The sequence below is a fragment of the Meleagris gallopavo genome, chromosome 5, assembly GCF_905368555.1.
Source record: "Meleagris gallopavo chromosome 5, MGAL_WU_HG_1.1, whole genome shotgun sequence".
In the NCBI taxonomy this organism is placed as follows: domain Eukaryota; kingdom Metazoa; phylum Chordata; class Aves; order Galliformes; family Phasianidae; genus Meleagris; species Meleagris gallopavo.
Genome location: NC_139408.1, coordinates 29994452 through 30019971, shown reverse-complemented (window position 1 = coordinate 30019971; position 25520 = coordinate 29994452). Strand labels below are relative to the sequence as shown.

Genomic DNA, 25520 nt, shown 5'->3' with positions numbered 1-25520 from the left:
CGGGCGGGCAGCAAGCCAGCGCGGGGACAGGTCAGCGGCTCCTGCAGCAACAGCCCAGAGCTGCCACACAGCGCTCGGTGACTTGCATCTGCGTAGTGCCACCCCAGTCCCGTGTCAGATTGGTTTTAGTTAATTCACGTAGCTGAACTTCAAGAGAAGATGTCTGCAGAATATATGCTTTTTTGCTTAACACGTGAAAGTACAAAATATTCTTAAGCACATTTGAAAGTCACAAAGTCATTTACATTTAGGTCAGATTCCAGTCAAAAGTTTTCACTTTTGTTCCTTTCCTTATTTTTGGAGTGCAAAGACTAGAAATTCTTGCAGCTTCGCAATTTTCTAATACCCTTGTGTTTAAGAAGTTACTTCACTCCTATTTCCACAGTAGCATCTCAGAAATTCAATGATCACTTTTTTTGCTGCCAAGTTTGAAGGGGGTCCTGCATTGGGCTGTTCAGCTGTGGTGATGGACCACATACAGCAGCGTGCTGGAAGCAGGTTTTCTCAGGAAGTTGGCTGTACCTGGCACTCTTGTGCCAAATTACAGATAAATATTCACTGAAAAACTGAACATCTCAGACACCAAGCAATGACTAAGTATACCAACAGGTTTGGTATGAAAGACATGTTTGCCTTTCGCGTATACTGTAAGTAGTAAAGTCATCATAATGTCAACAGCAAAAGGTCTGTTCTGCAGGAAATAAGTTTCCCTAATCTCAGATTGTAACACAAAGGGCTTTGGTAAAGCCTACAGACACTTTTTCGGTTACATGATTGCATACATACCTGTAAACAAAAGGTACTGGAATCACTCCCACTTTCATTTGTGATTTAACCATAGAGCAATATATTCACTTTACTATTGGCCATTTCCTGCAGTAAGCTCTGGACTTGCTTCTTTGGTACTCTATCATCAAATGCCAAAGATGGGAACAACCCTGTAAAAGTCATGGCTTGCTAGTCTTAATATAGATAACCATCTTAAAAGGATGTTCTACAGAATGAAAGAGACTTTATCACTCCCTGTGCCAAGTTACTCATAGAATCCAAGGTTAGTAAGACAAGTGGTAGGAAGCTACCTTCACACTGGTGTGACTTTCTCACAGATTACTCCATGGTTATGCTGTATCTATTTATTTGGGGTAAGGTTAACTTATGATGGATAAACTGCAAATTGCATTTTTTCAAAAATAGTTTGGTTGGTCACTAACCAGGAATCTACATCAGAATCTACATCAGAAACTTCATGGTAACATTTAAACTAAGCATACTTACTAGGTTATGCTAAAACATTCCCTTTACTATCTAACTACTCTGAATTTAAAAATACGTATGAACAGCTCAATTTAAAAGGGGACTTAAAAGCAGGAAAACCATACTTTATATTTAAACAATTTCCCAACAAAATTTACGAGACGACGATCATTTCAGTAGTGAAAAGAATGGTTCTTTGAGAGTCAGGCCAAAATTGTGCTCTCTACTGATATGCTAGGAAATGCAGAGGTGAACACAGAATGATTAAAAGTCCAGAAGTAGAAATGTGCCTTATATCAACGAGGGCAATAACCCAAACATGAAGAAAATTAGACTGTTTTATGTATATTCTTGTTTATATGTTCTCTTGATAGCAAACTTCAGGAACTGAAAAGAAAACTTCAAGATTTCTAATATTAGGAAGTAGGAAAGAACTCATCTACATCTACTGCTAGAGAAATTATCAAAACTGGACACCAAGCAGTAGCTCCAGTTCAGAACATGACTCATAAACCCCCAACCTCAAATAAAGAAAAATTCTGTAATGTCTTTTTTCTCCCAAGCTGACAATTACCCCACTGGACAGCCCCAGCGCAGGACTGGATAACTGATGAAGAGCACTCGGGTATCAATAGAACATCCCTGGCTAAACCGTATATATCACTACATGCCCTTAATATTTTTTACACAAGAAGAGATGACGACTTGCATATGGAAATGGGACTGAGCCAAGAAAAGCTTCACAGGCAGAAGTGTTTTAACACTGGGTAGATCTCCTTAGGAAAGTCTCTCTGAACAGACTTCAATGCTGCATCTGAAGGATGAAACAATTTCCAAGCTTTAGGAAAAGAAGTCTTTTATAGTAATGATACAAGCTTATTCATTTAATAAAACCAACAGCACTCTGCTGTCTCTGAAAAGCTCCTAGTGCCTGTCACAGCAACACTCAGAGCAGTTAATGCATTAATTACACAAAAGGACAATCATTCCTTTCAGTTTAAAGAGCATTTAATAACCCACACCCTTTCTGACCTACATTTCATCACAGACAGAAGTCACACCTACAGCAAATCCCATTCTTGAAGTGCATGAGAGCTTTAACATTTCTTTGAAGAAAACAGACAGTAAGACAGAAATACAACTAATCATTTCTATCATTATTACACAGCAGGGCTCAATGCTTCCTGACAGCGTATCTATCTAGATTATGTTTTCAGATCACAGCAAAATGAAGAAAAACAAACAGGGCATAGAGACATAGAAATGGCTAAACTGTATGGAAAACAAAACTTACCATGAATTTTTAACACAAAGGGGCTGGAAACAAAATGAGTTTCTCTCTTTTTTTTTTTTTTTTTTTTTTTAAAGCATCATAGAAATGAAATAGGCACTGATTGTGTCAAGCTGAAGAGCCACATGGAGGTGGCCAGTTGTGGCAGTAGCTCCAAGAGTTAGAGCTGGTCTGAACTCAGCTGACCCAGTCCTGCTCCATGCACCATCTCCAGCCAAACATTTACTCTTCTGATTGATAAAGATCTCCAACTCTTCCTTCTGCCTCTGAAACTGTTCATCTCATATTATACTTCGTAGTTTAACTCTTCAAATGCTCTAACATAAGAAGAGCATCTACTTGTTGTTTTCAGGTTTGTTTTTGTTTGTTTTTGACATACAGTAAAACAATGTGTGAGCAATCTTCCTCTAGTATTGGAAATCTAAGTATTGACATTATAATTGCTTTAAATACTCAAATTATTGCGCTCAAAAATCTGCCTGGCCATCTGAAAATGGCTTGTCTTTCACATTGCAGTCACCATTGCTGAAATGCACCACCTATCACCACACTGTGCTCACAGCCACTGTTTGGCCTCCATAAACATTCAGCAAGTGAATTCAATGCCACACCTTTGCTTCATATGCACTTCAGTAGCAGGCACCATGTTGTCCGATTGCCTCTCTGCTGCCATCTGTCACACAGCAACAAAATAGAATATTGATGGGAATGTTAACCACCGCACCACCAACATCCAACTCTGATGTTGTGGGCAAACATAATAAAATGAGGAATTACTTTCAGAGCAAGTGTTGTATAAGTAATTGATTTTAGACTTAGCAATAGACGCATAGATATATAAGGTTGAGTTTTGGTGAGAATTACCATGATGCTAACAGTATGAGCAGACATTGGACATGTTGGGGCGGAGGGGGCACTGAAAACATGGAGAATGTAGTTTTTAATATCTATATCAAAACTGTGTTTCACAGTGAGATATTGACTATTTTAGTTAATCCAAAAGATCATAACAGTTACATAGTTATAAAACAAAAGGGCACAAAGAATTTACTATTTTGAAATAGACTGTATAATATCAGTAAATATACAGAACAGTGAAGCAGAAAATCTCATCATGTGAAAAATCAATGAAAGCTCTAAGACAGGGCTTACAGCAAAGAATGCATTGGTTGACCTCGAGGTTGAAATGAACAGACATACAACAAAGATAGGGAACAGGATAACTGTAAACTGAGAAGGATCTTTGTGCACAATGACACAAAGACTGGCATTTTTTTGTAAGAAAGAACAGAGTTGAATTTTCAGTCTTTTGCATTCCTGCTTTCCTTTTCTATGTTGCTCTATTCTCCACCTCTTTTCATTTTCAACAGGCCTTTTAAAGTCCATCTACAGCATGACTTGATAGTTTAAAGCTTAAAATAAAAACTTAATAAAGTAAAATCCACAGTCACATTAAAAGATTTACCAGAAATTCTTGAGTAACTGCTATCTTTTAATACTTATTTGAGCCCCAGTTGTATGCCTCGTTGAAGTGCCTTTTCATCTGAGATGAAATTCTGTATGAAGTAGAGGATGGAGTTCCATTTTTGTGTTGGTTCCTTATTTTCTCTAGTCTAGACAGCAAATGAGAATCCAGCATGCTGAAATTAAGATCTTAAAAACTAATGCAGGCTTCTGATACAGACTGCGCATTTTAAATCCCTGTTAGAGTAGAATTCATTCACAATCTTTTTCCTCATCTACTTTATCTTCCTCTTTCCAACTAATAAAAACAGAAGCGTTTTCTCAACAACACAAGGAAACTGTCTAGGGAAGTAGGAGTCCCCATCCCTGGTGGAGTTTAAGAAAGCATGTACATGACACTAAGGGACTGTTTAGTGATGGAACATGAAAAGTCAAGTTGCTGTTTGGACTTGGCTGTTTTGAAAATCTTTTCCTGGATGTTTTTATGATTCTATATATGCATATATAAATGTATAATGTATTTCTATATAAGGCTGCTCTTGTAAAGCAGAACAAGGCAAAGCAGCTTACTTTTTAACACTGTCACTTTAAGTAACATAATTACATTTCAAAACAGCAATACCTAAGTTTTCATCAATCATGTCAAATTTTTTCTTCAAATAGCAAAGAAGGGCCATAGATCACATGAATTAGTGTGATTGTGAGGAAATGAATTGGTCCAATTCAGTCAGTATTCCTTGGAAATGTTTTTTGTTTTGCTTTGGAGTTGTACTTTGGACACATTCTCTGACCACAGCTGTCATGCTGTTCAGTCTGAGGAGCACAAAAAGACAACATCTGGGAACGGATTGTTGTCACCAGAAAAATTCATAAAGCTTATTTCATAGAATTGCGTGCATTGGAAGGAACCCTTAAACCCTACAACATCCCTTCAGTGAACAACAACAGCTACAGTCAGATCAGGTTGCTCAGAGCCCCTTCCAACCTGACCTTGAGTGTCTCCAAGGATGGGCAGCCACCACCTCTCTAAGCAAAACGTTCCAGTGCTTCACTGTCCTTAACATAAAGCACTTCTTCCTTATATCCAGTCTAAATCTCCCCTCTTCTATTTTGAGACCTTTTCCCCTTGTCCTACCACAACAGACCCTGCCAAACAGTCTGTTCCCTTCTTTTTTGTAGCCCCCTTTACATACTGAAAGGCTGCTCTCTGGTCTCCCCAGAACCTCCTCTTCTCCAAGCTGAAAGCCCCAGTTCATGTCAACAGCACCACACAGCTAGCTGTCACCCACAAACTTGCTGAGAGTGCACTTGATCCAACCATCAATGTCATTGATGAAGATATTAAAGATATCAGTTTAAGTACAGATTCCTGAGGGATGACACTCATCACTTCACTCTCTGGGAACAATCTTGCAACCGTTTCTTCATCCATCAAATACAATCTACTTATCAAATTCATACATTTGCAATTTAGAGAGAAGGATGTTAAAGGGAAACATGTCAAAGGCCTTTCTGAATTCCAGACAGATGGCATAAGTGGCTCATCCTTTTTTCACTGCTGCAGTTACACCACTATGTTGGTCAGGAAGGACTTGCTCTTGGTGAAGCTAAGTTGGTTGTCTTGTATTACCTCCCACTCTTCCACGTGCTTTAACATAGATTCCAGGAGGATCTGTTTCATGATCTTCCCTGGCACAGAGATAAGGCTGACAAATCTTAGTTACTCTCTCTATTCTTCTTAAAAATGGATGTGTTGTTGCCTTTTTACAGTCACCACAGACTTCACATCGCTGTAGTGACTTTTCAAATATCATTGAGTGTGACTTGCTGATTTTTCTCATAGGTTGCTTGTGCCAGTGCTGCAAGTCCAAATAGATTCTGATGGCAGCACCAGTGGCAGCCTTCTCATCATCATTCTTCTGGCAGTTCTGTTTCTAATGCTTTATCACATAACTGGACCTGGACTTGTAGCAGAAGAATAGGTACAGATACCCTAGAGCTCTGCAAGTAATTCAGCCCAGAGTTCTGTCTTGACAGACTTTCAAGGAAGAGTTACAGGGAGTGAGCTGCAGGATAAAATTTTCTATGGATCTCTTATTGTGTATTATCTTTTTAAGAGATATGGAGACTCCTGTTCTGAGTATTTTTCCTTGTTAAGGGAGTGAAATAATTCCATCTGCTATGACACATTTAATGAGATTTCTAGACAGAAAATGATGATTTAATAAAGGAAAATGCAAGCAAACTGTTTATTAATCTTAGATGTCTTACTTTACTCAATTATTGTACTTAAATGGCTTTTGATTAAGTACTTCTTCTGTATAGGAGGACTTGATAAATACAGATGAAGTGTCATCATGGGTTAGATTCTTCATGTTGTAGGGTACATTTGTACTAGTGATAACAATTTGTATCAGTTATTTTCAATCCAGTTACTTGGTTTCATCTCAGTGTTTTGTTCACAAGGATAAACCTGTACTTTCGTTGTACAACAACACTTAAATTATTTTAGGAAAAGAACGTTAGGATACCAAATCAATTTTATGGCAATTGCAAGAGAACAGGAACAATCATCATCACAAGTATTTTAAATGTGATTCTGTGTCAGTTCTGGTATTTATACCAATAGATGTCACTATTGCACAAATTATTGTCACTGTTTCTTTGCACAAACTGTAAAGGTACCGCCTTCAAAGTGTTGTCTTTCAGTCTTTTTATCCTTTATCACAGAATGGCTTAGGTTGAAGAGGACCTTAAAGATCATTGAGTTCCACCACCCTGCCATCGGCAGGATTGTCACACACAAGATCACAGAATCATGGAATCACAGAATCGCCTGGGTGGAAAAGGACAATGATGATCATCCAGTTTCAATCCTCCTGCTACGTGCAGGGTCGCCAACCACCAGACCAGGCTGCCCAGAGCCATATCCAGCCTGGCTTTGAATGCCTCCAGGGATGGGTTATCCACAACCTCCTTGGGCAACCTGTTCCTGTGTGTCACCATCCTCTGTATGAAAAACTTCCTCCACAGGTCCCTCTGCCCTGCTATTCACAGAACCAGGCCAAATCAGCCCATAAACCATTGACAGTTCTGTCACCATCACAACATGTAAAAAGTCAGTCTCTCCCCTGCCTTTAAGCTCCCCTCAACTACTGGAAGGCAGCAATGAGGTCTCCTTGGAGCCTTCTCCATACTAAACCAGCCCAACTCCCTAGACCTTTCTTCTTTGGAGAGATGCTTCAGCCCTTTGGTCATCTTCATGGTCCTCCTCTGTATCCTTTCCAGCAGCTCCACAGCCCTCCTGTACTGGGGTCCCCAGTGCTGGGCACAGTAGCCCAGATGGGGCCTTACAAAGGCAGAATAGGCAGTGACAATCAGCTCCCTCTCCATGCTGACCACCCCTCTTTTTTATGTAACCCAGGATACTGTTGGCCTTACAGGCTAAAAGAGCACACTTGATTTGGTTCTTTCCTCTTCCACTACTTTCTGTTCCCACTCAGGGTGGCATGTGAAGCTTCAGTGTCTTATTTCCCAGTAAGTTTATAAACTTCTCCTGACAAATTCATGGCTAGTCTGCTTCCAGTGACAGCTCAGCTTCTCCAAAACTCTGAGGAATTTTAAAATTAACAGCACAGCTCCAAGCACTCCTGAGATGTACACATGCATGCACATGTGCACTCACATTCACTGCTTGCTGACTCAAATAATCCTGGTCATCTGCAAGCTCCTCCAATCGACTTCCAGGAAAAATAACCAACTTAGCATAGTGCCCATCATGATTTCAGCAATTACATATCACGTATCTTAATCTATTTATATAATTTATATATATATTTTTGTATATATTGTTCTCAGACTTAGCCACATATAGACACATGGAATCAGAAATCACCTGGAAAGCTGTATCACATCCAAAACTTTCCTATTCATCTCATGTTTTGGAGCACAGCCTTAGATGCATCAGAAACAAATGCATATCAGAAACGTATATAAAAATGCTTGTTGAAATCCAATATAGAGTGCTACTCACATTCAATTCCAGACTCAAATGCAATGCATTCCTGTTGATCTTCCTTCTCGCTTGAATGAGTAAACGAGTTTGACAGTCCCAGTCTGCAATCCAAGACCCAGGTATCGTCATCTCTGTTTGCCGCATCCAAATTTGTCAGCCGTTCAGTGAAGTCATTTTTTAAAGCAGTCTCTACTGGAATGACAAAATGAAATAGAATGAAGTAATAATTGTATGCATCTGCAGGTAGTATCTACATGTAGAACGTTCTTAATAGTTTTGAAACTCTGATGAACACTATCAACACATACTTTCAGTTTTCCTATTTGTTCAGAACAAAATAAAATAGCATAAGTGGGGTTCATATTTTGTTATCATTTGAGAAAAAAATCATTCTTAAATTTCATGGAAAAAAATTCTAGTAAAACTGTGGGCTGCTTGCCTTGCCCTTTCATACTAGAAGGTAGTTTTCGTCTCCCCTGCAAAGACCTTCTTTAATGTGCTTTTTCCCAGAATATTTTCCACAGGTGGGTATGAGGTGCAAAACTAAGCTAAAGCAGCTCAACTAGATGATTAGACAAAATTTCTGATATAAGCTAAGTGCACCCTTAGTAGTTATTGTACTGATCTACATTAGCCAGTTACAGGAAACACATGAGATGAATTTTTCAGTTGGAAGTGATATTTTATAGAATCATAGAATGGTTTGGGTTGGAAGGTACCTTTAAGATCATCTACTTCCAACCCCCTGCTACAGGCAGGACCATCTCCCTTTAGACCAGGTTGCTCAATGCCCCATCCAGCTTGGCCTTGAAAGCCTCCAGGGAGGGAGGCATTCACAACCTCTCTGAACAACTTGTTCCAGTGTCTCACCACCCTCACAGTAAAGAATTACTTCCTATTATCTAGTCTAAGTCTACCCTCTTCCAGTTTAAAGCCATTTTCCCTTGTCCCATCAATACACACCCTTATAAAGAGTCCCTCCCCAGCTTTCCTATAGGCCATTTAAGGTACTCTTGATCTTGCTCCATTAATCTTAAGCAAAATATCAACCTATAATGGTCTCATTACAAACAAACAAAGGTGAATTCAGATAGAGAGAGAGAGAGAGAGAGAGAGAGAGAGAGAGAGAGAGAGTTAAGAGCAAAAACTGACAGCCAACAATCCACACCCCTGCATCAGACACTCCAGTTACAGATCACTCTCCCTCCAATTCACAGCATCTATTCTTTATTGATTTCCCAAAGTAGGTTTTTCCCCAAATGATAGCCCCTCATTTGTTGAGAAAACCAATGAATTCCAGAGAGGCAATATGTTCTCTGAACATGTGTGATACAATGTGTGATACAATGTTATAAACAAAAGGACTATCATCCTTTTATATATGCAGACACATCAGCCCTGCAACATTCTAGTGGAAAGTTCAGACCTTGTACAATTGTACTTACAATTTGTATTTTTAATTTTTGGTATTTTCCCTGATTTTAAAAGATTATGGTAAAAAGAAGCACAAGGGTCATAATCTCTAAGCCTGTTTGATTAAATTTATGTTGATTTTCAAAGCTTCTGAAAGCTTATGGCTCAAAATAATTCAGATCTCGCACTGCATCAATAAGCATAGCAAATTAAAATACTTGGTAAAATGGGCAACAATCCTTGAAGCTTTAACATTCTTCTTGAAAAGTAAAGTCCTTGTGGAACAGAACATCTTAATGAATTAAACTATCCTAAAATACTGTGTATTTGCTCTTGAATTTCACCTCTTGCCAGAAGAGCCCATATGCAGTCTATAAGGTATAGAGTTTCTGGGCTCAGATCCAAAGCCTGTCTCATTTTATTATAAAATCTTAACAATTGCAAGATACTGAGGAAGCTCACCATTCTCAGGATTAAGAAATAATAATATTTTCATAAATTGTATCTGAAAACTGCTCCTTTGTGTGATCTACTCAGAAACAAATCTAAGAATTCTGATTATGTGGACATGGATAGCAATAACAGTATATAATAATGCTTCAAGAAGCCTTACTAATGTGTGAACTGAATATGTATACCCCCATTTATTTTCTAGCAGAATCTCCAAATCTCATTCCACTTATAAAGGGCAACATGGAGGCATTTCACAGACCATTTATTCCTAGCAAGGGAAGCATCTGTACATTACATAGGGATTGCCAAGCTCAAGCTGCTGTTTATTCTCAACCTTCCAGATTGGAGAAGCTCTGGAGCCAATAAGGAGAGGACACTGCAAAAGGTCCCAACTGTGCTGCAGCAGCCTCTGAAGGCCACAGAGACAATAATGATAGTAGCCACCTACTGCTGCCCTAGAGGCAAGCACCACAACAGAAGCTGCTGTATGTTGGAGAAAAAAAAAAAAAAAAAAAAAAAAAAAGCTCCCCCATTAGCTGACCAGGTCAGTACTCTGCAAAAAGCAGAGTTCTAAATCAACCCCCTGAAACCCTGTCCAGTGACAGCTGCTCTCCTTTGCTACAGTTGACACTGTTTGCTTGCAGCAGTGATCTCCCAGACCAACAAATATGCATAGTAAAAAAAAATAGGAGGTAATACCACATGCTTATACTTTAGCAACTTTAATTTTTCAAGTTGTATTGTTTTCTTTTTTTTTTCTTTTTTCTTTCTTTTTTTCTTTTTTGTCTCCAAAAGACCGAAACACTTTTTCCAAGAGAGTACAGTTGCTAACCAAACTGTCTCCTAGGTTTTACAGTTAACACCAATGAGGTCATGCCTCCTATTAACACTCCATGTAGAAAGAATAGTATGCAAATATTCTCTTGGCTTTGCTGCCAAGGGAATGGCAGGCACTACCTGTTCACAGCTGGGACAGTGGTTATTTCTCCATTACTACGCCAATTTCAGGGTGTCACTAAATTGAACCTGATTTAGAAGCCTGAAAAAATGTCAGCCTTTCAGTGTATTTTAGCTTTGTAAAATGAAATTGTCTCTGAAACTTTTGTATTACTAACATATGCTCCCAATATTAGTTCATAAAAAAATAAACAGCATTATATATAGATTACAAAAAGTATCATAGACAGATACCACTACATTTCTTGGAATTCACTTCTTGCCTTGTGCTTATCCCCACCATTAACATTTAAATATGAAATTTGTATTTCTGTTCTTCAATCCAGTTTAAAAAAATCCTCAAACCTTCCCAGAATGGAACAATGAACAATGAACATATGAAGTATGAACAAAGAAAACCTTACATTTATTACTTTTCAATGTTTGCTTCGCAGAAGTGAAGAAAAAAAGTAAATAAAGTAATACCTGTCTCAGAATGCCAGATTTTGTGGACTTTTGGGGTTTAGGAGTATTACATTTTAGAACCACAACAAAATAACAAAGATTTATTCAGCAATTCGTAATTGAAACAGTCTAAGTGCCACATTGTTACTTAAAGGCATAGTTTTCACAGCAGAACTGAACATTCTCAGCATATATTTAGAGCACTTACATTTAGAGACTGACTGAAGACAACTATATTCCATCAGTAAACATCTTTGCAAGATCTCACAGCAGCAAGTCATAGCATGTTACCCTTGGCACACTTCTTTGACTAATTAGCATGCCACAGCATGCTAACAAACCACAGCATGGTTTTTTCTTCCATATTTTAAAAATATGGAAATCTAAAATACGCAGATCCCACCCAAAATACATATATTTGCTATGTGCATCTCTGTTTTTATGATCCAACCATTCAGTGAACTGGTTGACTATGGTCCCTATAGTGCTCAGAGAATTAGAAGTTGCTGAAGTATCAATATCTGGAATAATCACCCATTTATTGTCATTTAGCTGTGTCCTATTTCTCCAGTTATCCGTAAATGCAATTCAGTATTGCTGATAACAGAAATGGTTAGGTTGCTTCCAATTATTAACAGAGAAGTTACTGGGGAAATTAAGGCTTACCTCTCTTGTTAGAAAATAAAAATTAACGTGTTGTTCTGAAGCGCTAACTTAGTGTAAGATATCTTCCTATAAGAGGGAATCAGTCATACACAACCTCGATGTGAATCTCCAGCATTAAACAAACAAACCCAGCAGTGAACACAAAGTTCTCCAAACACCACTGACGTTATAAGCAAAGAAATAAAGATAATTTAAATTAAAAAACAAACGAACAAAAAACAAAGCAAGAACAAAGTAAGTAGGGAACATAAGAGAAGAAACAATTGGCACTTCAGAGCAAAGTCTGAGTCTCTCAGTGTTCCCAGAGTAGATTCTGATGACTGCAGCCAAGAGTCCACAGTCAATGTTCGGCCAAGATTCTGAGCTGCAATGCCAGAAACTTTTAGCTAAAAGCTCATTTTCAATGCCAAAGAATTTTAGTGCTTATGGTAACTTCTAGATTGGGATACTATCCAAAACAATCTAGTTAAATGTTGAATCAGAATATTAATTATACTACATAACCTAAACTACCAATTTGCAGACATACAACATTACATACTGTACATAGTATAGTAAGTATATATTCCGATCTGTGGCTCTAGCCAGAAAGCTAAAATAACATGGATGAGGAGAGCAACATTCAATTTTTGTTTGTTTATTTCAGCAAGATTAAATCATGCATATAGTAGTCTTTGAATACAACTCTACCTGTGGAAGAGTAGGAAGAATAAGGCAGTATATAGAAAGTACAGCCAAAAAGCTGGCACATGTTGAAATTTGTTGAAAACTAAGAAATTTTAGAGAGCAAGCTAGGAATGGAAGCTACAAGAGTCCTTGATCACAACATCAGCAGATTAACAAATATAATAAGCTATTTAATAATGTAAAGTTCGTAAATTAATTTTATGCTTCTTAGAATATTTTTTTCCTGTACACACTGGCTCTTACTTTGCTCTTCTGTTGCCTATGAGAAAAACAAATCACTGCAGACAATGACATTAGGTAAGTGAAAATCAATCTCTCTACATTTCTTGTGGTTTTTAAATAATTTATATCCTTTAAATTCTCTTCGAAAGTCTTGAAATCTGCAAAAATAAGAAAGGTAGAGGTCTAGCCTTGATATATATTTGCAGAAGTCATTTGGGTCACGTCTACATTGCACAAATGTTACTGTATAAAGATTTTAGAGAAATTATTACAATTGGAATGGCTGTATAGATAGAAATGTGTAAAAGCACCTGAAGCAAGTATTAAAATAACAGCCTGCAGAGACAACCAGGGACACCGCTGAGAGAAATAAAATTAATTAACACTTAGTGTGGTATTTATATCAAGACCATGATACAGATGATTAATCAGTGGAAAACTGCATTCTGATTAAAAAAATAGGAGGAGGATGATGGCAAATGTGTTACACCACATAGCATTTGCTGTTCTTTCTTCTCCGGGAATAATATGTATTTCATGTGATACCTCTTTTCCTGTTATCCAACAGGAAAACACACTGATATTCAAATTCTAGAAACAAAGACAACGGGCAGCAATCTTGTATAAGATGACTGACAAAATACATAAGATTTTGTGGCAAAGGGATGATATCATATTAGTCGCTGATTCTTAAGGGTAAAACACCTCATTCTGTGTTCTCCTCAGCAATGCTAATGAGACTGCTTTGACATCTATGTCTTGAGTGAGAGTGGAAACATTGTGGGAGTGAGAATAGATTCAGAGATCTGAGAGATCATTTGCTTCTTTAAGGTCTCACAAAAAGTTTCATTACACTCATTTTCTACATTTTGCGGGCAGGATGTCTGAGATAGAGGCATCAAAGCTAGTAATCAAATAGTAAATTATACCAACAGTAGAACTACTCATTGCAACTTTGCATTCTGTTGGACACACTCTGCATAGCTGTACTACAGTGCATAATTATAGCAGATATCTCAGTATGCATCTATAGTATATAACTATATAGTTTCAGGTAAATTTCTTTCTTCCTGATTCTGCACTATCACACAGGCACACCAGCTGAAAAGGACACCAGCTGGACAGTTCTGCACTATTACATGGCATTAATCTGTTTGAGTTGACCATCAAGCTGACAGCTCAAAAATGAACTTGAGCACCTTCCTGTGGCTTGCTTTCTTTTATTCCAGCTCCTGACTGTCATTTTGAAAAGGTCTCAGCTTCTTGCACACAGCCTAAGGGGTATGGTAGAGGGAAGAAATGTTACTGGATCATGGCTCCTGCAGATGTAGTATTCTGCAAAAAAAATTGCTAAGACTTACAGACACCTGCAAATGATTATTGTTTTTCAAGTCTTGCTGCTTACACATTATGGAAAGTCAAAAATGTATTCCTGCACAATAATTACCTTCCAGAAAAATTTAGTATTTTCCTTCAAAGAATTTTCTACTGTAACAATATTTTTTGCACATTTTGCTCAGTTAGATAAGTTATGTCTTTAAAAATGCACAAGAAATGTTGAAAAAGGAAATCTTAAAGTTTGATAAACTCATAAGAACAGAAAGCATAAGAGGCAGACAATTGTAACTACACTAACTGTAGACTATGGCAATACTTAGTACTTAGGGAAGAACATCCATACGTCACCATCATACATTCCTTCACCCCAGTGGATAACCTCTCCTGTGCCTGGACAACAGACTGGGGAATGCTATCTGTGATGTTACAGGTATGATCCTCAGTATAAACTCCCCTAAGTAACGATCAGTGCATAAGTACCAAAAAGAAAGGAAAAGGTATTAAATCCAATGTATTTAACTTGGTGTTTTACCGGGAAAGTGATAACATTATCCAACAAAGATATGGGATTGATTCTAGTAATGAAATGCTTCTTATCAGTACTAAGTAGTCACACAAGGTAATTTTTGACATAATACCTGCCATGTCAGAGAGAAAGGGTGAATAAAGTTTTTCAGGATTTATATGTTATAATTTTTCAGATTTTTTTTTAAATCATCTTTGCATGTCCTAATCCCGTAGTTTAGGACATACAGCTGTGATAGACTATGACAGGTAAAAGGATTTAATCTGTAGAATTACCTAAAATTTTGTGTTTAGCAGCGTGCTTAGTTCTAAACCAGTGAAATAACAGTATATAACAATTGACAGTTTTAAAAAACAAAGAGACAACATATTTCAGAGGACCTCAGGCTCAGTTACTGACTAAAAGCCTAGCGAAGAACAATTTATTTCTAATAGGGAAGGAGTTTATTGTTCAGAAACAGAAGTTTCCAGACACTGAACTCTAGTTAAAATTTCTGAGGTAAAGGGAGTGAAAGACATAAGTGAACAAAAGGCAGAAAGAAATGAAACACTGAGAGTGTTTGAGGCACTCAAGATGCCAAATAGGAGACAAAGGATAGGAAGTAATAACTGGAGAAACAGGCAGAAAGTTGCCCAGGGTCAAGGATTAAGAAAAGAGAAAGTGGGAGAGGGAGAGCTACTACACAAAAGACAGAGAGAAAGGTGGTGGAGATTTAGGAGAAGAAACAGACTGTGAAGGGATTTCAATTAAGAAGATTTCAGTACACTCTTAACTAGCACAAGCACTACTCAGAAAGATGTTCTTGGCAAAGTATATATTCAAAAAGCTTAAACAGCTGTACTTACCCAGGAGAGGAGGTTCCTTAGGAATAAAAAATAATCCTAAGAATTTACATGTCAACACATTCAACTGACTGTGTGCATGCAGAAAGTGGCCTGTCACTTATCACTCAGTATATGTAGAAATGTAATAAATTAACAATAAAATGAACTGTTCAAGATTAGTACAAGTGTCTTTCTGCAACTGTCTAAGTAATCTGTCCTGGATGGAACCAAGAACATTTTCATCCTTTCCTGCAAAAGCAGCTACATCGCCATTTACACACAATTATTAAATAAACAAATAAGGCACTTAAATTTACTTGATGATCTAGTTACACCATTTCACCTATGCTGTAACAACAGATACCAGCTTCTTTTGCTTAGCCAAAGCAGAAGGAAAAAGTGCTGACCTTCTCTCTGCAATGATCAAAGACTCAGCACGCTGGCAGTAGGTAAGAGAAGAGATTGCTTTGCTGTCTACACAATTAAGTCTATTAGTACACTCAGTGTCACTGCTCACTGAGGAATGAGGAATTTAAGTTGGACAGAACTGTGCAAGCTCTGAAAAGATTCATCTGATTTCTTTATAATATAAATATATCTGAATGTTTTTTTAATGCATCACAAACGTAAAGTGGAAAGCCATGCTCTGCCCTTATGACTAAATCTTTTCATCGTTGAAACATTATCAAATAAACAAAGACAGGTTTATACAAATTTTTGATATCCTAGGAAAACTGAGTGAGAACTGATAAAGAAAAGGGAAGTCACAAACCCTGCAAAACTTCTGAACTGAGTTTCACATATGTTCAAGACTCATCACCTATGACAAGATTTTGGATAAGATACAGTTTTTGGATGTGTTCACAGTGAACTCTATATTAATTATGATTGGATAATCATTTATGTAGACCATCATGCCTTACAAATGGGGTTTTCATATCACCTAAGTTGTCAGGAAAGGAGTGCAGTCATATTCACAAAGATCTGTGACGTGCTTTTCTCAGTTCCAATTTGCACTTACATAAGAACCTCCGCTCTGTCAGTCACACTGGTTTTTACTCTTTTTTTCCCACTAAACTTAAACTGTAACATTCACTGGTGTATTTTTTTTTTTTTTTAATTGTTATCCAAGTTCCTATTTCATCCAAGGCACTACTTGCCTCAGCTAATCATCAGTTAAGCATGCTAAATATAGGGCAATAAAGCAATGCAAGCAAAATAAATTCACCTTCTTCCTGAATTAATTCCAAGAATATTCACTAACATTCTGTGGTGGGTTTTCTGGTACAATTTCTGACTTAACTGTGTACAGCTACAGCCACTGCACATTTTGTCACTTTTCACTGCTGATGAATATTCACTGTTTTCATAGACTTCACAAGAAGCTAAAGGTGAACAGTACTGAAGTACTGAAAAAAGAAGTATGCCATTTATTTAGATGTCTTTCCTTGTTAAACTATGTGGGTGTTATAGCTTTCTTTGAATAAATTAAGGTTTAAAAAGATATTCTTGACATGTAAGTTTTTTTCTGGCATCTTTTTGCCTTTTAGGCATGTAGTGAAATGTACTCTACATATATCTGTGAACTGAAAACTAATGTATACTGGCATTCAGGAATGGCTTCTCTTCAGCTGTTAAAAATGGTTGCCAACTGAAAACTCTGCATTCCACCAAGATGCTGTACAGTTATTCTTTTCAAATATCATCAACATTTTGGTGCATATGAATATGTCAAATTCATTTCTCAGATAAACTGAAGACTTCTTCTAAGGCTAATATTTAATCTCAAGAAACAATAAATACCTACAGTCACACAAAGAAAACGTATGTTTGTAATACTTTCTCAGGTTGTGTTTGGCTTATTGTGTAACATCCACAAGATGCTACACATCAATGCTCAATAACACAATAACTCAAAATCATTATAAACCAGAATAAGAACCAGAACAAATTTCTCAGTTTCATGAAGTCTTTCTCAAACCCAAAGGCCTCTAGCATGAAACAGGAGAAAACATTTTATGTAAGCTAACCCTTTCTGTTGGCCTCAGTCAAATCTAGCAGAGCAAAACAAAGCCTTAGATGTCTGAGCTCTGAAAAAAGCAGTCTGCTTAATTCACTTGAAAATATTTCTGTCCTTCAATTTGGATTTGCAACTGTTTCATGTAGTTATATTACATTACTGTGGAAAAAATTAAGCTATATTCTTTAGAAAATTCAAGGACTAATTAAAAAGGGGGCTCATCAGCCAAATGGATTTTTATCAAGCAAAATTTTTTACTGGCTAGCTAATGAGCCAAACATACATACAAGCCACCCTGCGATCCAGCAGCCTCAAGGCTGCCAGCATTACATCTCCTTTAAAAATAAAATTATAACTTAGTAATTGCTTGCTGTCTAGCATATAATCTTCTTTTGGAAAGCATTACTATTTGATCATAAGCATATACTTGCTCTCAGTTTTCTACTTTAAGTTAAGCATGCATTCATCACCGTGCTGGAACAGGGCACTTAAGGCCCAGTGACTAACATAGATCATACTAAAGCAAGCCACTATTGGAGAGCGTGACAGCAAAACGTCTATTGGCCATATTACTGATTAACAACTGTACTTTATATTTTAAAATTCTTTCATCTTCAACTTCTAGATGCCAAAGGAACCAGGTAAGAGACATAAACATCCTTTTATTTCTGTTGCTCATAACCCTGTTGTAAACAGCAAGCCTGTTATGCAAATTCCGTACATATGCCGAAAACCTCTCAAGTCAGTCCTCCTGCACCCTATATTTGTTTCATCAATAATTACAATTAGTTTGTCTTAATAGTAAGTTTGAAGTGAAAGAAAAAAATAAAAAGATAAAAAAGATAAAAGATAAGAACAAGATGAAGGAAAAAGATATTTCAGTGGATTGAGGGCTACAAAATTATTTTCCAGAAAATCCCAACATAATCTATTGTTTTTTGGTTAAAAACTCAGACAAAATATCTTAACACACTGACACTGTAAGAAAAAGATTACACTTATCTAGAATATACATGAAAATAAAGTAGCTCAGTGAAAGAATGCAGATCAAGCAGAGACCATTTTAAATGGACTCTAAAAAAAAAGTGCATGATAAGATTCTAGTAAAATATTCAGATTATTTCTAAAGAAGATATTTGTTTTCCTGAAGGAACAACTAATTTTGATGGGTTTATGTTAACTTTTCATATCAAAAAGCTGACACAATTGGCAACAGAGTTTGGTGGGATTCAGTTGCCTAAAGAAAAGTATGTTGCACCATTTTAGATGTTTAAATTAATTTACTCCAGTCCCAAAAGTGTGAATCACTCCAGATCAAATTTGCCAGGTCTGTACTTCAGATATTCTAAAGCATCTAAAATTGTGCTAGGGAACTGGTCCTTAATGACTTATATATATATTTTTATATATATATATGTGCATGTGTGTGTATATATATATACAATACACACACACACACACACACACACACACATTTGTTCCTGATCCATTCTACAAACTTTTGCATCTATTCGAAAGATATGGGGTACAAGAATGTCACAAGAATTCAGGATTTCTTCTCATCATTTATAGAATGATGGTAGTTGTGTAGATGCTGAACTAGGTAACAAAAATCATTTATTTGTGACCACTAGTTTGCAGTAGAAAGAAAGAAAAAGTTTTCTCCATTCAGTTGGTACAGGCAGGACAAAATAAGTCAAAACAAGGAGAAAAGTAATAGGAATAAGGCAGAGGCTATGAAGGGCCTGTGGGAGCGTAGTAAGGAGAAGGAAAATTTTTCCATTACTATTCAAAGCCATGACTGTTCAACTATCATTAGATGTTTTTAGCAGTCCAGTGAAAGCAGATCTGAATTCCAAGAAACATCTCATTTGTTCTGCTGGAACACCCAGCTGTCAGGCCAATTTGCACATATAACATCAATTTCATGAGAGTTAGCGTTACACATAAGAGAATTCACCCCTCTGATGACAGAGCTGCAACTTACTTTACTAAGTTAATTGAACTCCCTTTAATCTCTGTCTCATAGACCATCTATATTATTAAAGCCTCAAGTCCAGGCTATGTCATGTCCTTGTTTATAACCTGAACTCCCCATTTAGCCTATCATCACTCATAACCCACATGAAAAAAACTCAAGTTCCTTCTGTTTAGGAAGAGTAGAATGACTGCAAGTTACTGGGGTGTGAGAGGCTGGGTAATGTCAACCTTCTCACCACAGATGAACAAGACCTGTACAGACACATCTCAGAAACTAAGGAGAAGAACTGTTGAAGGTCGTGCTGCCCTTTGACAACAAGAGTATCCAGCCAGCCAAAAGTTCTCAGATCAAACTGGAAGAGCAGCAGGTTGTTAGTATGGACAAGACATGCAATTCCAACACACGCCAGCATGACAGTTCTGGTATAAAAGCATCTACATTACTCCAACTGAAGTAAGATTAAAAAAAAAGTAGCAATTAAAAGGAAATGAGTGGTAAGAAATGACATGGAGAACTAACAAAATGAACAAAAAAGGGAAAAAACAACAACTCTGTTCAAATTAAAGGACACCTGTATGATCTGATGAAAAACATTCCTTTTTGGAGTTGTTACAGAAGTAATTGCACTGGATTTAACTACCAAAAGGATAGCTCCTTAACAAAAGAAATCTTTCTCACTAAGTCTCAGCTAGTTTCAACCCATAGCCCATTTTCTGCTAATCTTTAAACAAAACCTTTCAGAAACCCTGAAACCCAAAGATCTTACTGGCCACCAGAACCTGACAAGAATGGAAACAACTTTTTTTTGCCTAAATAGCGATGAAATGTGTTAAGTCACTTTGATGAAAAAGCAAACAGTGCCTGATGAGAAGAAAAATAGGGTTCTTTGAGCTAATCAGGATTGGCATGGATTAGCATAATTCCATACACTAGGGGAAAAGTCCTCAGGTAGGATCAAGATTGTCAATCTTAGCAACGAAGTTAGGATTATTTTCTCATTACCTGGAAAAAAAGAAAAATACTGAAAATGAGCATTGCCTCTCAGATTATAAATTAGACAAATCAAGGCAGAAGAGTCAGATTCTTGAATCAAGTACAGAAATGAAGTACATACTAACATTTTTCTTCCCAGCCCTAGATGACAAACAGCTTTTTTGGTAATTAAATATAGTTTGTGTAAATAAATACAAAATTAATGTATAGTAAATCACAAAAAAGGAATGTGCAAATCTTTCTTGGCAATTCATGCTGTGGTATTTACCTTAACAATAATATCCAAAACTTCCATTTTGCCGTGTAAGAATTGAAAAAATAATCTCTTGTGGTAAACTAACAATTATTAGGTCAGTATCACAAGAAAAAACAATATAAGAAAAAACTAGAGTACAAAAGCATTACAAATACTTAGAAAATAGTTTTCAGAAGTCTGCTTTGTGGTTGATTGAAAAAAAAACACCTGTTTGTTTCTTTACAATAAAAGCTGGCATTTTTCAAAAAGGAACAAAGCTGTCTGGTATGAATTACTATATCAAGTATATGCTCAAGTTAAACTGAAAGAGCTATTTAAAAATGTATATGTAACTTTAATAAAAAAATTCTCCAAAATTAAATATAGGTTTTTAATTATATATAAATATAAATTATAAATTATTTCACTGCTTAAATTTCTTAAGATAAAACAGAGCTTCTTTTGAAGAATATATTGACAACATTTTGATACCTACATTACTGACAGGAATTTACAGGAAAAGATTTCAGTTACTTATGCAGGAAAGAAAAAAAGATAACATTAAATATCACCCAAGTATATGTTAACAAGATTCTACTTAGAGGGCTGCATAAGATTCTCATTTCAGTTCTGCGTAAAATAAGCCATTTTCCACTATTAAGTGCCCCAAAGAATATGGAATTACTTCTGCTGACTAGTCATAGTTTACCAAAATACATTCAAGAAAATTCAGCAGCTTTTAGGTGAGCTTGCCTTAGTGGCTGCAGAAAATTTTGTTATAGCCATATTTCTCTGGACATAAAAATGAAGCTATTACTTAAAAATTATGCATTATGTAAAGTACGTGACATACACAAATTTGAAGCATGATTAGCATCTCAGGCCTCACAGAAGGAACTGGTATTTTGCAGCTAATAGCAGTCAAAGCTGCTGGGTGCAGCTGGAGACCTGAGGGCAGAGCCTTGCACTGCTTACCATGTCGCTGACAGATGGGAAATGCAATAAGGTCAAAGGAATGGGAGCAGACCCTTTTAGCCTCCATGTAACTTCTCCCTCAAAAATAATGAGCAAGTTCAGATGGTCTAAGAAGTTATAGCTTCTCACTAGCTAGAATCCTCTGTACTAAAGTTCTATTACTTTTACTTATAGTTCTGTAACCAAACTAATGAGGCTTAAAGAACAAGCAGCAATTCACTTCAGTCTGTACATCCAGTAAAGATTGTTCTCTTTTATGCTAATATTCAGCAATTCCATTCAGGTAAGAGATTCTAACTTACAGGAATGACAATCAGAAAAGATTTTCTACACCGAGGGTAGACATACTAATACACAAATGCTAAGACATTGTAAAATTGAAACTTAAGATGCCTTTTTTCAAAAAAGTCAGTCTCTTCAGTACATAAATTTCTTCTCATTAGTATGTTAGAAAATGAAGGTGGAAATGAGAGACAACATGGTCACACAGCTTTCAAAATACTCACTCAAAACACTCAATGTTCATCTTTGTAAGTTCAACAAATTAGTAAAGTTAGAGTGTGTACTGTTGGCAAAAAACTAAGTGATCACTTAACTATTTCAGGGAGTCCCGTTGTACCTAAAATAGAAAGATGTCACACGTCCTTTACTGTAGTCTCAAACATTGATAAAAACAGCAGTTTTCATTTAACACTGTCATCAAGGTTTGTATCACACAGGACAATGCAAGTCGCAAAGAGAACATCACTCTAGTGAGGAACTATAAATTATTTCTATTACCTTCCTAGTACACTTGATCTGGCCTTTAAAATGTCTCCTGTAAAACATACTCAGGAAGTTTTGACTTTTGTCCTGTTCTCGCTGGAAATATAACATTCAACTCTGAAGAAGTCTTTGATTATGCTCTGGAAAATCCTAAACACTCACTTGCAGGGCACAAGAGGCCCCAGTTACCTAAATTTAAGGGTAGTCATAATCCAACTCCAAAGAAAAATTCCTCTGACACAAACAATTGAATACATCACTCATAGACTAGGAGCAATGTGGTAATACCATGGTTAAGGTAAAGCATTAGGCACTTCTACTTAAGAGTCACTACTTATAAGTATTATTTATTATTGTTTTATTATTTAATATTTCCCTCTACTTCTCCCTGGCAAAGCCACATTTAGAATAGTGCATCCTGTTCTGCATGCCCCAGTTCGAAATAGACAGGGATCTCCTAAGAGTCCAGTTGAGGACCATAAGTGATAAAGGGCCTTGGACATTTCTTATATGAGGAAAGACTGAGTAACCTGGGTCTGTTCAGCCTCTGGAAAAGTTGATTGAGAGGGAACCTAATTAATGTTTATAAATATCTAAAGGGAGGGGGAGAGGCAAATGGATGAGGCGAGGCTCTACTTAGTATGCATAGGGATAGGACAAAGAACAATGGCTTAAAACTTGAACATAAGAAATCCCATACTGCCACACAGAAGAACTTCTTTATAGTAACAGATTCCCTGGAGAGGTTGTGGAGTTTCCTTCTATGGAGGTATTCAAGAGCCATGTGGATGGCTACCTGTGTGATCTACTCTAAGATGCCCTCCTTAGCAGAGATAATCAGACTCTACAATCTCTTGAGGTTCTTTCCAACCCCCGAGATTGTGCAATTATTTAAACATGTTATTATAGGTTTAATGTAACATCAGCATAGCTAAATATTAAATTCACTGATATGATAAAGCAAAAGATCTTTATTTTATTACATATAATTTTAAGAACATTTTTAGAAGGGAGTAAGCAGATTTCTTATACTATTTTTAGGTTCAATTTCATCAAGTGTCACTTCTTCAGAAACAAAATACCAACGAGCAGTTGTTACAGCTTTTAAGAAATCCTATATACCGTTAGTTTATATGTACAGAGTTATATGAATTTGATCAATTCATATTTTATCCTGATTTGTCAAGAAAAACTCAGTTGAACCATTTCTCTTTGTTTTAAATAATCAATACAGATTTAATAAATTACAATTTCTATGGTATTTCAGTATTTTGCTTCAAGAAGTTCTTATACTGATAAAAAGTCTATTTCATTACAGTAAGCCTCTTAAATTGAATGCACAAACTGTAAATCAGTTCGAATGCTTTGGCCTTTTCTCCATCCCATGAAACAGAAAATTGTTAATCTGTGACCAGCATCAAACATTAAGCTGTCTTTGGTATTTCATTCCAATTTAATTCAGTTCGTTTCCCCACAATGATTGCCTTTGACTGTAGAGTCACATGTTACAAAGAGAGATGAAAATACAACTGTTGCTTAAGTGTGTCATGCTGTGAAATTGTTCAAGTAAAACAGGAGCTGTTTATTCACAGCATCTACCTAAGTCTGCCTTCAGAGGGTCTTTTTAATTTACAGAATTCACCTTGAACTTCCAGTTTCACTTACGTTCATTTCAAACTGCAATAAATGTACACTTTTAATGCATCACTGGCTTACATTACACTATTATAAAAAAAAAAGATTGACTTCACTAAGATCAAATATTAATGATCTCTTCTACTTACAGTGAGTTGTAAGAAAATACAATTATGTCATTTAAGAAAGATGGTGTAGATATATGGGTGATGATGATGGGTAAATATGTTGAACACATCAGGACAAAAAAGATCAACGATGGAGCTATATACTGATTGGCAGTACACACTATTAAGATACTTGGGAAAACTGCATATCCAGAAGGGATATGCAGGCTGAAATGTTAGGTACAGCCTGCATCTCTGCACAGAATGTGCAACAGAAGTTAATAAGAAAGAGGACAAGCATCCTGGAGATCTAAGTGGCAGTCAGGATAATCACCATATGCACGATGATTCAGAAAGGCAATATCCAGAAAGATCTTAGAAATAATTACCTCTATTTCATCCGTATCAAGTCTTCAGGTATCACAAATCCACAAGTTATAAGATATGCGTAAAGATTTTAGACTGTTTCCCAGTCTAAAAACAAGTATGGAATATAAGTTGATGGTCCTCAAACAGTGAGATGATAACTGAATTTTGCAGAGATGATAATCTAAAGGAAAAACATTGAGGGAAAAATAGAGCCTATGACTGCTACATCCTAAGTAGGTACGGTCTTGATTTGTTATATCAAGATATTAATAGAAGTAACAAAATTTTATTATTGTTGATCCAAAACATAATGCAGAATAATTTCAGTCACAAAAAGAAATAGCTTGATATAATAACTTTTGAACGTTATCACACTTTATCTTAGAAATTTGATGCATTTATAAGCTCTTTGTTTCTAAAAAGCAAGATAAAACTCCTAGTTTGTCAAATAATAATGAATTATCAGTTGAATAATTGTTGAATAGAATAGGGGAACCAGTAATAAATAACATGGAAAAGACCAAGGTGCTCAATATTCACCACCTCAGTCTTCACTTGCTTTCAGAAATGACAGGCCCCTGAAGTCAGAGGAAAACACTGGTGCAAGGATGTCTTACTTTCAGTGGAAGACGACCAGGTTAGAGAGCACTTAAGCTGGATATACTTAAGTCCATGGGACTAAACAGGTTGCACCCAGAACTTGTGGGTTCTGCAAAAGTCCATTGTCATTACAGGACCACTTGATTATTTTTGAATAGTCATGACAATCAGCTGAGGTTTCTGAACACAATATACATGAGAGCAAATATTTCCAGGATGATCCAAGAAACTACAGGCCAGTCATTCTCACTTCAGTCCCTGGTAAAATGATTAAGAAAATCCTGCT

The 25520-nt window shown here is 36.5% G+C and overlaps 1 protein-coding gene across 1 annotated transcript in view; it reads right to left on the bottom strand.

Moving 5' to 3' along the window:
* LOC104911162 (formin-1-like) overlaps window positions 1-25520 on the bottom strand; it is a 40402-nt gene that overhangs the window by 4314 nt on the left and 10568 nt on the right. The window contains exon 3 of the mRNA XM_031553592.2: window positions 8043-8216. Within this exon, the coding sequence (XP_031409452.2) occupies window positions 8043-8216 (174 nt within the window). The remainder of the gene's footprint in view (window positions 1-8042; window positions 8217-25520) is intronic.